The sequence below is a fragment of the Oreochromis aureus genome, linkage group 16 (genome assembly GCF_013358895.1).
Source record: "Oreochromis aureus strain Israel breed Guangdong linkage group 16, ZZ_aureus, whole genome shotgun sequence".
In the NCBI taxonomy this organism is placed as follows: Eukaryota; Metazoa; Chordata; class Actinopteri; order Cichliformes; family Cichlidae; genus Oreochromis; species Oreochromis aureus.
In genome coordinates this window covers 30,061,169-30,075,584 of record NC_052957.1, presented here as the reverse complement: position 1 = coordinate 30,075,584, position 14,416 = coordinate 30,061,169, and the positions used below count along the sequence as shown (strand labels likewise).

Here is a 14,416-nt window from a genome sequence, read left to right as displayed (position 1 = left end):
AGAACTGTTGAAGCAGTCAGAGAAATGGGTTGATGGACTGCACAAAGTGATACAAAGAAAAGAAAAAGAAGTGAGCTAAACAGAGTGAATAGCAATAAAAAAAGGAAGTAATGTAAAAAGAAAAAATTAGACAGATGAAACAATGGTAGGAATACAAACTAACAAACAAAACCCCTGCAGTGCTAACCACCTATAAACAGACAAATCTTTTGCACAGTGCCACTAATACTCATGGCAGCACAGGAACAAGCTCTGAGCACAAGATCCATAGGGGCTGGGGTCTATCACACCAGGCAAGACCCCAGGTGCAGGCTGTGTAAAGATGCCCCTGAGACAGTCCAGCACATAACAGCAGGGTGCAGCATGCTATCAGGCAGAACATACACAGAACGCCATAACCAAGTGGCCAGCATAGTATACAGAAACATCTGTGCCGAGTATGGCCTGGAGATCTCAAGGTCAAAATGGGACACTCCTCTTAAGGTGGTCGAAAATGACCAAGCTAAGATCCTGTGGGACTTGCAGACACAGAAGAGCAAAATGGTGGTGGCTAACCAACCGGACATAGTAGTGGTGGACAAGCAGAGGAAGACAGCCGTAGTGATCGATGTAGCGATACAGAATGACAGCAACATCAGGAAGAGGGAACACAAGAAGCTTGAGAAATACCAAGGGCTCAGAGAAGAGCTTGAGAAGATGTGGAGGATGAAGGTAACGGTGGTCCCCGTGGTAATCAGAGCACTAGGTGCGGTGACTCCCAAGCTGACTCCAGCAGATCCCAGGAACAACATCTGAGATCTCTGTCCAGAAGAGCGCAGTCCTGGGAACGCTTCAAGCTCCCAGGATAGGACCAGCTTGAAGGATAAGGGCAGAGGCGTGCTGGGTGTTTTTATATATATGTGTGTATATATATATATATATATAATCTATATATATATATATATATATATATATATATATATATCTATCTATATCTATATCTATCTATCTATATATCATTAATTAATTAATTAATTAGTTCTCCTAATTCTTCAAAGTTATTGAACAAAGAACACAACCCTTCTGACTCACATCAGAAAATATTCTCTTTCTTTTTTTCCATTTTGCCTGGCTACGCAAATTAGCGTTAAGGCCTTTACACGCAGTTTCGAACTTTCTTTTGTGAGAAAATTAATCTTTTGAAAAAATGCAATGTGGAAAAAATGAAGTTGACATCAAGCGATGAGCTAGTCCTGATGTTTCTAAACCAGAAAAGGAAAAAACAGAGATTCTGGGTTCATCCGGTTCTCACGAGAAGGCAGCAGCAAGGAGAATTTCATGGTTTGATCCAGGACTTGAAGTTTTGTCATGACCGCTTTCGTACATATTTTAGGATGTTGGTGGCACAGTTTGCTGGCAGAGTAGGGAACAACATCTGAGGAGGCAGAGAAATCATGTCAGACAGTCGATTGACCCGGAATCTAGCTGTGTGTCTGAGGTAAAACTGTATTATGAAACTGGAACAGTACTCACATCTACAGAGTACAGTATAGAATGAATTTATGTCATTTCATCCATCCTCCAATCCAAAGTCGGGGGATTACCAAAGCCTTTAGGATTAAGGACTTCTAGTTTGTCTAACCCAAGCGATGTAATGTCAAAAAGCGAAGGAATAAAGAATACAATTTTTAAAAAGCTGGTGGGCAACTGGTGAGGGTTGGAGGGAAGTACAGTAAAAACAGAAATACATAGGAAATCAAAATTCTGCCTCTTCAGGTCCTTCAACACTCAGCTTCAGCTGAGTCGATGTCCACCCACATGAAACTCTCCCAGCATGTGGGCAAGAAAAACAGTTTCTGTTCTCCTGTAGTTCACACAGACTCTACACTTACATATAAATCAGGTTTTTCTTTAGCTTTCATTCTTGTTCACGCTTTTGTCATATGTCTTCTTGATTTCTTTGATTTCTTCGCAGAGTCAGACGTGGATCAAATATTGTGCAGTATTTTTAAGTTCACTAAACATAGATGTTTACATTTTTCATTTATTTTTTATATTGCAAACATTTGCACTGTAATCAGTATTTGCACACTATTTTATATTATTTTTTGACAATCACGTTAACTTTTATTGAGTGGAAAAACGTTAGCGTTCATCCTCCAGCTTCATTGTGTTTATGTTGTACTAACATAGCTGTGTCGCTAGCGATCACGTAGCACATCATTATATAGCAGCTAGCCCAACTTCAGTAACCCTACAAACCTCACTGCTGTTTAGTTTCCTGTCTTCATTTATGTTGGAAGTGATAGCAGAGCTGTACGTTTGAATTTTTTCAGAAATCTCTCAGTCAGAACATGCCATATCATGTTTAGGTGGAAACTAGCGAGCTAACGTCCTGCTAACTTTTAACTCCGTTAAATGTAATAAATTTTATTTTCATGGATGCCTGGATGTTAAACTTTATTGTTACACCTGGTAAAGCAGCAACGCTGATCATTTTATTAAAGATGAAAAAATTTAGATGGTTTTTGACTCTCAGTGATGCCAGTGTTCGTTTGACTTTGGGACCTGAAGAGGACGGAGTTTTGGACCCAGATTACTCCGCGAGGGTCCTGACTACAGTAGCCGTAATGCTCCGACAATCCATCAAGTGTTGCAGCTTCATAGCTTACCAAAGTCTTACTAAAACATTTTTTTGGCAGATTTTTGAGCGCCGCGCACCACATAAAATCGGTTCGAGGTCAGTAAACACAACCAGAATTCATACATAAGGCGCACTGTCAATTTTTGAGAAAATTAAAGGATTTTAAGTGCGCCTTATAGTGCGGAAAACGCCCGTTGCTGTTTAGTTTATACATTAATACGTCAGTTTTTGGCTCCATAGATTTTCAATTAATACCAGCAAACAGCACCGCCTGCTGATTGGCATTATATCGATAATCGATCGCATTTAGATTCAATACAGAGTTGGTGACGTCACTGATTTTATGGTAAATGAACTGGTGCTTATAGTGGTTTCCATTCTGAGCACTCAGAAGTGCTTTATACTACAGCCTCACCCATTCACACACACATTCATAAAAGCACTTTTATCTCACACTGATAGATGCATCAGGGGCAACTCGCGGTTCAGTATCCTGCCCGAGGATACTTTGGCATGCAGACTGGAGGAGTGCCGAGTTGAACCACCAATCTTTGAATTGGTAGACGAGCCGTTTTTGATTGGCTGTGTTTTCCATGCAGGGTTACTGAAATTAGACCAATCCCTGACTTTGACATTCTGGGTTATGAGTGTCTAATGTGAGCAGCGTCACTGTCTGCAGATTTACATGATGTGTTGAGTGGTAACAAGCTATGATTCTGAAAGACAGATATGCTAAAGTTCAACTTCATATTTATTTTAACAGAAATCTTCTATTCCTGCTCTATGATTTCTTCTTAGTCGTCTTCTGTCATCCTCAAATGCTTCCGATTCTTTTTTTTCCCTCTTTCACTGAAAGATTGTTACAAGCCATCACTCTGAATTTGTTGTTTCTCAGCTTTGTTTTTCTTAAACATGTGATGCTACTTTTAATCAAAAAAAGGCTGTGGATAATAAATTAGTACGCTTCTGTGAGGTGCAGTCGTTTGCCGTCTCACTCCAGAGGAAGCTGAGAACAGAGTGATGCTATTTTTAAAACTCCATTAGTACGATGACCTTAAGCAGAGCTAGATAAAAATGAAACCCAGCGTGTCTCCGTTTATGGTTTACCAAATGAAGAAAGAGTGCCCCGCCAAAGTAAAACAACACAGTCCAAGTTCCAGATCTGCTCACAGCATTTGCTGCTGGCGGCATATTTTTTTGGCTATTACACGAGTTTTAGTCTTTTAGTGACATGATGAGGATGTCAGGGGGTCAGAGGTCACAGAGAGATGGATGAACCCTCATTTGTCTCAGACTTAAAGTGACCTGTGTGGGCTATTATGAAACAACTGCACTTGTAGAATCATGATCAAGGAGATGAGATGAGAGGAGCAGGACTGTTGCTCACAGAAGGGTTATTAGAAAATGCTGTGTGTGTGTGTGCGTGTGTGTGTGTGTGTGTGTGTGTGTGTGTGTGTGTGTGTGTGTGTGTGCAATTCCAGCGCCTCATTATTGTTCAGTTGCTTGGAGACTGCCACAGGGCAGCGTTCACACGGCCGATTAAAGTTCCCCAGATGTCCTTGTATTTGACTCCTGTGTGTTTTCTAAAACCCTGATTTTTAAAACCTTTTTTCAGATCTTCCCTTGATCAAATAGAGATGTTTTATCATAATAGAACAAATATTCTATTTGTTCTATTATGAATAAATAATAAACATAATAGAATTTGTTTGATAATGCTTCAGATTTAAATATTATACAGAGTATGACAGGTCAGTTTGTTTAAGAAGAGTCTTACAGAAAAAGTTGATTTAAAGTCTATTTGAAGGCTTACACCTTATTATTATCATTATGATTATGATTATTATTATGATTATTATGATTATTATTTTAACTATCATATTAACCACTCAAGCTTGTTTATTGTTTAATATTATTTTAGTCTTCCTCCTCTATCTGATCGCATCAAATCGTTCTATTCATAGGCCAGAAAAAAATCACTTAACTGTCTAAGTAATGTAAAACATTAAGGAAGCTATGACTTTAAATCAATGAAGGATTAAGGATAGGAACTTCATGCCATCCATGTGGCTTAATATAAAGCTTGGCAGTGAAAAACATACAACATTGGATTGTTTAAGGTTAAAATTCAGTGTTACGCCCTAAGGTTCAGAAACTTTGTACTTAAGTTTTTACCCCTCAGCTGTAAAAGGCTGATGCAGTATTCTTGTCACGCCACCAGGCAGGCTGGGCGGGCAGAGTGAAAACCTAACCTAAATTTGTGAATGAGATAACTTGAGAATGAGGCAGCGTAGGAGCTTCAAATTGATACCATAGGTGTGTCTACTAAAAATCTTGAACACATTCGAATCTCAAAGTTCAGGTTTTATGGAAATCTTGTGAATGAGGCGAGCTTAAAATCAATAACATAGGCACGTTTACAAATCATCTCAGACTAGTTTGAATCTCCGTGACATGAACCTAAAGTGAAAGGTCAAAGTTCAAGTTTTCTGAAAATCTTGTGAATGCGATAACTCGAGAAGAAGGTAACGTAGGATTTTCAAACTGATGCCATAGGGGTGTCTACATAGCAGGCTGAGCCGTACTACTGGTGGTTCAGATGGGTCTGTCTTTAGTCCTGTCACCTCAAGAATTTCTCCTCGTTACACATTTGGCTGTCTTTACATGTGTAAAGTTAAAGAATGCTGAGAAGATGCATAAGCTATGAAAAATAATAAATAAATTCCTGAAGAATACTTCAGGCCTGGGAGAGGGTACATGCAGACATGCAGTACAGTGATGGAAGTGAGGATGATGATTAAGAAGGCTTTACTTTGTTTCCTGTGGTATGTGTATTTCAGTTGTAGGTTTCATTTTTAAATGTCGATTGCAGTGACGTTAAAAAAAGTTTTAATTTAACCGGCTTACACCTGTAGATGCCCTGAAACTTTCATGACAGCAGTTAAAGGTTAAATCGAAGCAGCCAATCAGAGTTTACACAGCAGTGTGAACGCAGCATGAGAAACAGAGAGGGGAGGGGGAGCATTCTCTCTCTATCTCCCTCTCTGTGTCATTGTGGCTCTCTTGCTCTTATCTCGCCTGTGCATACACACACACACACACACCTGCCTCCTGTGTGTGTGTCAGGTGTGTGACCTGTGTCTTGTGTCTGCAGTGTGGAAGACATGGAGCAGCAGAAGAAGCAGGACAGTGACTCAGGAGTCGGCAGCGACAACGGAGACAAGAGACTGTCTGCTACTGAGGTGTGTGTGTGTGTGTGTGTGTGTGTGTGTGTGTGTGTGTGTATTCATGCACAAATGTTCGTTACAGACTTAATACACTCATATTTATCATCTTTACTCCTTTAATCCTCATTTTCTAATCACACCAGCTCATCTTTTTTTCCTCTGTAAGTCTGTGTATCTGAGCGAGTGCAGTTATATTAGAAGACGGACTCTTTTAGACGTCACTCACTTTTTCTGCAAATTGTTATTTCTTCTGTGGACTTGTGAGCAAGTGATTGTGAAAAATGGCAAAAAATGAATAGTTACATTTAACAGTAAATTGTTAAAGAGCATTATTTAAGATGAATTATTACAAAGTTGAAATAAATGACAAATAACTGAGAATTTGAATATTTGACTTTGAATTTGAGATTCTCTGACGTGAAAATTTATTATTAAGAATTGAGTATCTTCTGGATTTGGTCTTGAAATGAAATACTGTTAGAGCGGAGGCACTTTGGCCTCATCTTGTAATTAGGGGCAACTTAACGTTCAATTGAAGTCGTTTTCTTCATTTGAACTAATAAGCTGAATGTTTTTCTGTCTCTCGTAGTCTTTATCTGTGCAGTGCAGAGGAATTTTGTAAACTGACGTCACGTCACATCAGTGGGAGTCAGAGCTCGCCTTTTCATTTTAGAATGAACACATTTTTTCTTTGTTACTAATTCACACTTTCGGTCATTGTTGAGATAGAAAGCTGTTCAAGGCAGCAGCTAGCTCCAGGTCTGTGAAACTGAAATTTTAAACTCTAATTTGCAACTGATATGCTTTTCCTGACCCAAAACTACGAGAAAAGTAATAAACTACAGCTGAGAACTTTTACACTTTCAACACTCATCAGTTGTTGTGTTCTTGTGTTGAGGTTGTCACATTGTTGTTTCAGCCGTCAGATGAAGACAGTCTGAGCCTTAATGTGCCGATGAGTCACATCACAGAGGAGGGAATCGGCAAAGACGACTCGAGTGAACACATCAGCTCTCTGACAGGTACACGCACACACACACACACACACACACACACACACACACACACACACACACACACACAGAGTGGGCAGCATGTGGCAATGGTAGACAAACTGTATTATGCTATCTATTGTCACCTGGTTAAACTCTATGGACAGCCCGGATTCATGTGAATGAATAGTGTGTGCACGTGCGCTCTTATTACTCATGCTTTGGCAGGATAAACATCATCTGGACTTGACTGCGTTGAGAAAAAAGCATAACCAATTTCAGAATACACATTTGTGCTGTGATCAGTCAATCTTTTCTGTAGGACATTGAGTGATTCAGTCACTGTTTTAGGAAAAGAGGAAAGAGTGAAGTAATCAACAGACAGATATTATTATTAATCTGCTGCTGGATTTGGTCATGCAGCATGAAGCAGTGCTCAGCACCGTCTACAAGTCAGAAGATCCCGTACGAGCCCTGCCATGCGATGTGGTTCAGCAGTACAAACTGAGGGTTTAGTGCTTTTGCTTTTCTAACCTGTCAGCTGTGTGTCTAAAAGTATCTGGGCTGTAGAACTCTATTAAAGAACAGCAGCAGCTCCCCAGACACAGTTTAAATAGACTTCAATCAGCCTTAATTAGGTTAGAGCTGATGGAGGGTCACATTTACTGAACTGAGATGAGTGAAAAGAGGGCCGTCTAGGTTATTTATATTTCCAAACAAATCCTTAATCCTGGAAGAGCGTCACAAAGATGTTTTACATATTATATATTTGAAAAATGTGTTGTTCTTAACATAGCAGCAAGCTCCTGCTGTGGTTTTTATTATTTATCGCCAATTTTCTTGTGAAAAGTTTAGAAAATGTATGAAATTTAAACAAACACAAAAAATTAGGGAAAAAATTCTCAAAGGTTTTAAGAGGTGACTTAAGCGGTGACTCAGTCACCTGACCTGCTTTCCTCCAATCACTTCTCCTGCACATTCTGCCACTCGGCATCTGTCTTGGCACGGCTCCGGGCAGATATTTGGACAGTTATTTTGAAATCCTTGTCTAAGTGCAAGGAGAGACAGCCATAACTTGAAGTAGTGGTTCAAAAGCTTGGCAGCTTTGTCCCCGAACAAGGTTAGAGTAGCTTTCTTTTTCCTCAATTTATACTTCTGTAGTGCACGCACACAGTTTCACTGCATCTCGGTCCAAAGATCATCTGCACATCCCACCATATGACTGAACATGTTCTGTGCCAATGTATGTGATGGAGGTATGCCTGCTGACACTCAAAAATATGTTTCAGCTGTTGATTGGCTGTTTGGGTCTTTGAGGCTTGTGCCAAATTTTTGCCATAATTTTTTTCATGATTCTTCAGTTCTCCTTATTTCCTCCATATTTAGTGTGTCTAGCTAGTTTTGACTGGTGAGCTGTGATCAGACTGTATTTGTATCTGCGTTTTATTTCTTGCACATTGATAATAATTTTGATATTTTTAAAATGTAAATCTGTTTTAATGACTGTAAACACATAGACAAAAACTGTGCTGCATTATGAATGACTGACTGAAATTGATGGAGCTGTGACGTTTATAAGTCCCTTTATAACTTTGGTTATACAGGTAATTATAATCCTTCGTGGGTTCACTTTCATGGGAGTTGTGCTTTTGTGCCCATATTTTTCATATTCTATCAAACCTGTGGTGCAGAATTCTACACCCTACACTTCAGCTTAAAACTGATAGTTCATGTTTCCTTCATTTCAGCAGACCCAAACTCTGACTCGGTGCAACTGATTGAGGAGAGCCCTACGGAAGCCCTGAGAGACCAGAACAGAGACTCTTCTCTCAGCACTCGCTTCATCAACTACATCAAGGCAAGAGCTCGTGTTGTGCTTCAGTCAAAAATTGATGCAGTAAATGGTTCACTTCATGCATAATGCCTCTCTCTGATTGAAGTTATGTAAAACTATTATGTTCACTGGGCTTCTTTATTCCAGCATTAGTTACGCTGCCTGTCGTTTTAGGCTCATGGGGTTTGTTTAAATGGAGCCTGCAGCATAAACTGTCACTTTATGTTAATCTCAATTAAAATTCCTTTTAGACTTAAAAGTTTTGCTTGAATTGTCATGAAGAGAGCCAGCTCTACTTAATATTTGAGTTCATCCACCTTTTTTAGCTTATTCCAAGTTAAAGTACAAACTGGTTTCACATCATCAAAACTCAGTTTTTACCTCTGTCGATGTTATTCTCCAGTTGCACATTGTAGTCATTGAATTGGCCATGAACTCCTCTGTATACCAAAGTATTCTACAGTCAAATTGCAGAATAAAGAGTTGCTGTTAGAAAAGAGTAAGAAACAAGAAAAGCATAAAGAATGGAAGGAATAGATGAAGAAAAAGGACTCTGTGTTCTTATTGTACGGAGGAGAAAGTGGTAACGTCTCTGATTTTTGGCCAGTGGCTGAGCCGGACTGTGGATCATGTGATTTCTGCAGCTGTTGCTGATTTGCGTACGCTTGTCTTTGCAGGGTAGGACGGCAGCAGACTTCGACGAGCCCCTCAGGATAGAAGAAGACTCTCACTGGTCAACAGAACAAACGTAAGTTCATGAGCATAGTGTCGTTTCGATTTCCACTTTATGACTCGTGTTTAGTTTCTCCTCATTTATTGGTAGATTATTGTATTGTATGTCATAATTAGATATTTTTCTTCTACTTTTATTAGCGCATGTTATTCAGTATTTTTTTGCAGCATCATTCAAAATTAGTAGTGATTTTCTTGTGTTTCTTTCTGTTGATTGATGACAATTTAGAATCTACAAGTATCCTCTGAGGGATTTTACCAGCTGTGATTTTATGATATGGCACCATCATCACCCGTGTAAATACACTGTACATATACATGACTCTCATTTCTATCTTTGTGGCTGCAGGTCAAAAGTCACAGGGGGCACAGAGCTCCACATTGACATGATCAACCAGCTAAAAGAGGCTGTGGAACTGCTGCAGGACCCCAGCAGGTAAAAAACACCAACAGCTGAGTATTAGTTAGAGCTAAGTGTCCACCACAGTGAGTATCCATAGTCTGTGTTTCCCTTTGCTGAGTAATAATTCATATCTGCAGCACTATGTTACCACTGCTGAACTTACTTGATGGCCAAACTTTGAGAGAATTAAACTTGACTGAAGTCATGTTTTTGTTTTTTGTTTGTTTTTCTCATTTGTAAGCCAGCACTCTGTGGCATTAATGTTGTGTTTGTGCGTCAGGGTGAACACAGAGGAAGATTTGTCTGGAGTCCAGCTCTATCCAGTGGAGATGGTCACAGTGGACGAGTCACTCAAGTAAGATTCCATGTATCTGCGTTTTACGACTACATGTATTATGACTGTGGAAAAGGTTCTGGCCTGATGGACTGAGGGGAAAAATGTTTTTGTGTTAAAAATCTTTTTTTTTTTAGTTCAGAAAGCATTCCACCTCTATTTAATTCAGTTCGGGTTTTTTTATATAACAGCAAATCACAACAACAGCTGCCTCTAGATGCTTTATTTTATAAGGTAGAGACCCTACGATAATACAGAGTAAAACAGAGAAAACCCCAAACAACAGATGACCCCCTATGAGGAAGAGCTTTGATATAAAACAGGAAGCAAACCGCCGGCAGAACCAGGCTCAGGGAGGGGAGCCATTTGGGGTGAGGGGAGGGAGATGGGACCAAGACATGCTGTGGAAGAGAGCAACAGATTATTAATGAGTAATGATTGAATGAAGAGTGGTGTATAAACAAAACAAAAAAACCATCAGTGTGTCCTGTATGTCAGACTTGATAACTCCCGTTATATTCATGCAGCTCTGTCAGTGACAGCTATCATTTTATTAACATTCAATCGATAGCCTCAACTTTTGAAAGTAAATATTCTAGAGATGATCAGAAAGTCCTGCAAGTTGAACTGGGCTAATTAAACAGTACCAACTGTCTCACAATTTTGAGTTTGAATTGAATTCATTCATTTAAAGGGGACAGTGTATATTAGTGAACATATTAATCTTAATATGGCAGAATTAGCAAAAAAGGCTACTTTTCATCTGTAGTCCTTTGCTCTAAATGGGCTGAAAAAATGGCTATTACAAAGAATTCATCATGCATCTTTGTAGAAGACAGTTCAATGCCATCTTGTTCCTAAGATGCTTCTAAACTTAAATTCTGAAAAAAATAAAATAAACGTTTTTTCTTGTATTTGGGCCAATATGGTTGTTCCTGAAGATAAATGTAGTTCTGATTCTGTACACTGTTTTATGTAGGCTTATGGTAAAGTAGATCACTTCCCCTTATTTTCCTTTTTTTTCTCCTTAGTGGGCAGGACAGTGATGACGGCGCCACAACACCAAAGGTACAGTATGAGCGACTTTGGAGCTCTTTCCCTCTAACACACATACATGGCATACATGTTTCTTAGTTTCTTATCAGGAAGGACTTCCAGGTTGGTTCAAACTCCAGTTTGTTGGCCAGTAATTTATAATAAAAATAACAACATTCACTGTGTCTGAAGAGTTCTGCTAAAATTTGGATTTTGAGCTTTTTGTTTTGTTTTTGGTTTTTTGTTGGATTTCTGGGTCAGCAGGTAGCAGTGATTTTTATTAATGAGAACTTTCAGGAAACGCCTGCTGACAAAAGCACCAGAGGAAGTTTCAACAGATGAAAATGTTATTTTGGTATAAACATTTTAGAGGAAAGAATTGGTACTTGCAGCCAAATAATGTTCAAACTGTCCTTCATTTTTCCTTCATGATCCCTGAGCCATCCAAACAGAACATTTAGGATCATTTAGAGGGCTAAATATATATATATAATATACTGAAGGCATAATTATAGTATATATATATATATATATATATATATATATATATATATATATATATATATATATATATATATATGTATATATATATATATATATATATATATATATATATATATATATATATATATATATATATATATATATATAGAGAGAGAGATATATATATATATATATATATATATATAGATGATAGATATATGTATATATATATATATATATATATATATATATATATATATATATATATATATATAAACTTTTTCTGGCCTAGAAATGAAGAAACCTTTTTCTGGCCTTTTCTTATAGTATTTCAAGTCCTATCCACTACCACTAGGTGGTCCAGTGTGCAAAGACACCTCTTTGTTATCTAAAAAATGTATTAATGACTATCCTCGACTGGTAGAGCTCAGCAGGTGGAAAAGTGTTGTGCGGTCCTAGATAAGTAAAACCTGTAGGTATGCTAGTAACAGAAAATACTTACAGCTGAAACCTTTGATGCATCCTGTAGCAGCACATGGATGAAGGTGGCTGTGAGTTCCAGAGGAAGAGACAGATGATTCTAGAAAAGGCCAGGTTTGAAGCCCAGCTTGCGTGCCGGGAGTATGAGTGGCATATGTCGATCAAGGTAAACGTAGCACAAGACCTCTGGATGTAGTCTCTGTCCTCAGAGTGAGCTGTCCACGGTCGTGCTTCGCAGTGATCCAACGGTCGTGTGTCTGTTTGCTGTGTTAGCTGCTGATCACACCTCTCTGAGCTTTTCACATGTGTCGCATTTCATCCAGCAGCCTGATCAACATGTGAACAGAGAGGGAACGTGTTTCTCTGTTGCTACATGCGAGTCTCAATCTTTCACCAATTACTCACAGGCTTTCTTGGGAAATTACTAACTGGCTAAACTGAAGGTGGGTTTACTGAAAGCCTTTGTAGTGGACAGTAGAAAATCAAGTGGCTGGTGTATTCTCTCTCCCATGTTAGTGTGCAACATTCATCTGCTGAAGTGGCTGTGTGACTTGAGGTCTTTGTGTTTTGTTTGTTTTATAATTAACACTGTTTCAGGGTTATTTTTGTAATTTCATGAACTATAAATTATGATGTTTACTATTTATTGGATTAACACCAAAACTTTATTTTTTAATATTTCTGTACTCCCTTTATTTATTTCTGGGTTAAAGCATCGGTTAAAACATCCAATGCTTAAAACAGTAATACCAGAATTTGTGTTTCTATCGCTTTCTTTCCTTTTTCTTTCTATTATTGTGGGGTCTTTACCATAAAGTGCCTTGAGGCAGCCGTTGTTGTAATTTGACAATGGTTACAAATAAATAAATAAAACTTGAATTCAATTGAAAAATTGAATATATTTCTGTTTGTGGACATACAACAAAAAACATACCATATTTTCTCAAATTAGATTAGGAATGATAGGTTTCTGTATGGAAGACACTGAATTGAATGTACCATTAAGTTTATGTTACACGGGGTGTTTTGGGCAAGGTCTGTTTACATTTGCAAAACTTATGGATGTTGTCTAAAATGTTATCCTGTTTTGTCACAATTAATTGTTCTTTGTTTTCTCCATTATGTTAACATTTTTTCTTGTGTTTAGCTGACTAACTTAATGTTTAGAATAGCAAATCTGTGACACTATGAGTGCAGTGGGTTTCTGCTTTGATGGCCATCACTCTTTGTACAGGGCTGTAAGCAGCAATGTATTTAGAACAAATGGAAGTGTATCAAAGAAGATATATATTGCAGTGTGTTCTGCCCTTATTTTAAACTGCTATTGTTCACATAAGAAATGCAAATTCAGATCAGATGTTATTACGAGGTGAAAATATGGAAGACGAAGTAAAATCCACATAGGACTGTTTGTTAAATAAAAATAAAACAGTCATTGGAAAAGAATATGTACCTCTTCAATTTTGTTGAATTACACATCTCTGGAGTGTTGGTGCTGACACTAAGCTAGTCTGCGGTATCTTGTGTCTGCTCGCCATATGAGGTGAGTGATGGTTGAAGGCAGAGGAGGTAGGAACTGAGTGGAGTGTTGTTCTGACTTCAATTTTAGGTCACTGAGCTCCTGTTAGTATGCACAGGTTCATCACAAGAGTGAATGTGTTTCTGTGTACTTTATCTCTCTCTGTGGAGTCATTGATAAGTCTGTGTCGTTGAAAACTGCACATGAAGGATAGGATCAAGAGTATCCAGCATTTTTTCATTGAATTGACTTTAATTTTTGTTTCCATTTCTGTTGTTGTAGCGAAATGACAGATCTCCAGTGAGCGGACCTCCATCCTTCTCCAGCCCACCCTTTGGACTGAAACCTCGTTCGGGTGAGTCAGCTAAGATAGTGGACCAGGTTAACTGGAGTACCAGATGTACAGGTTAACAAATTGGGTTTTTTTCTGAACAGAGTATACTTTCAGTTACCACACTGTAATGATTTAATGGCATTTACTATGCTGGTTGCTGAAAAAAAATGCACAGTCTGAGTGTATGATGAACACTTGATTTTGACATGAGCTCTGCTGCTCTAGTCATACAGTTTGTAGCTTATGTACTTTTAATTTAAGCTAAGCCTAGAGCTTAACATTCTAATTGATATAATCCATATTGGTTAAACACAAGTATAGGAAATTGTCTTTCTTTTACATTGCTTTATATGACTTTAAAAACCCTAAAAGCAAAACTTTCTACAGGTGGGTGAAAAAGCAAATGCACTTAATTATTTT

At 38.3% G+C, this 14,416-nt stretch overlaps 1 protein-coding gene across 3 annotated transcripts in view; it reads left to right on the top strand.

Moving 5' to 3' along the window:
- Positions 1–14,416, top strand: part of lrch1 (leucine-rich repeats and calponin homology (CH) domain containing 1) — a 91,941-nt gene that overhangs the window by 53,741 nt on the left and 23,784 nt on the right. For 2 of the 3 annotated variants that reach the window (XM_039600021.1, XM_031746638.2), the window contains exons 7-14: positions 5,778–5,865; positions 6,770–6,872; positions 8,591–8,700; positions 9,354–9,424; positions 9,758–9,844; positions 10,092–10,166; positions 11,177–11,213; positions 13,945–14,017. In XM_039600021.1, the coding sequence (XP_039455955.1) occupies positions 5,778–5,865; positions 6,770–6,872; positions 8,591–8,700; positions 9,354–9,424; positions 9,758–9,844; positions 10,092–10,166; positions 11,177–11,213; positions 13,945–14,017 (644 nt within the window). The remainder of the gene's footprint in view (positions 1–5,777; positions 5,866–6,769; positions 6,873–8,590; positions 8,701–9,353; positions 9,425–9,757; positions 9,845–10,091; positions 10,167–11,176; positions 11,214–13,944; positions 14,018–14,416) is intronic. The other variant, XM_039600020.1, reaches the window with a different exon arrangement.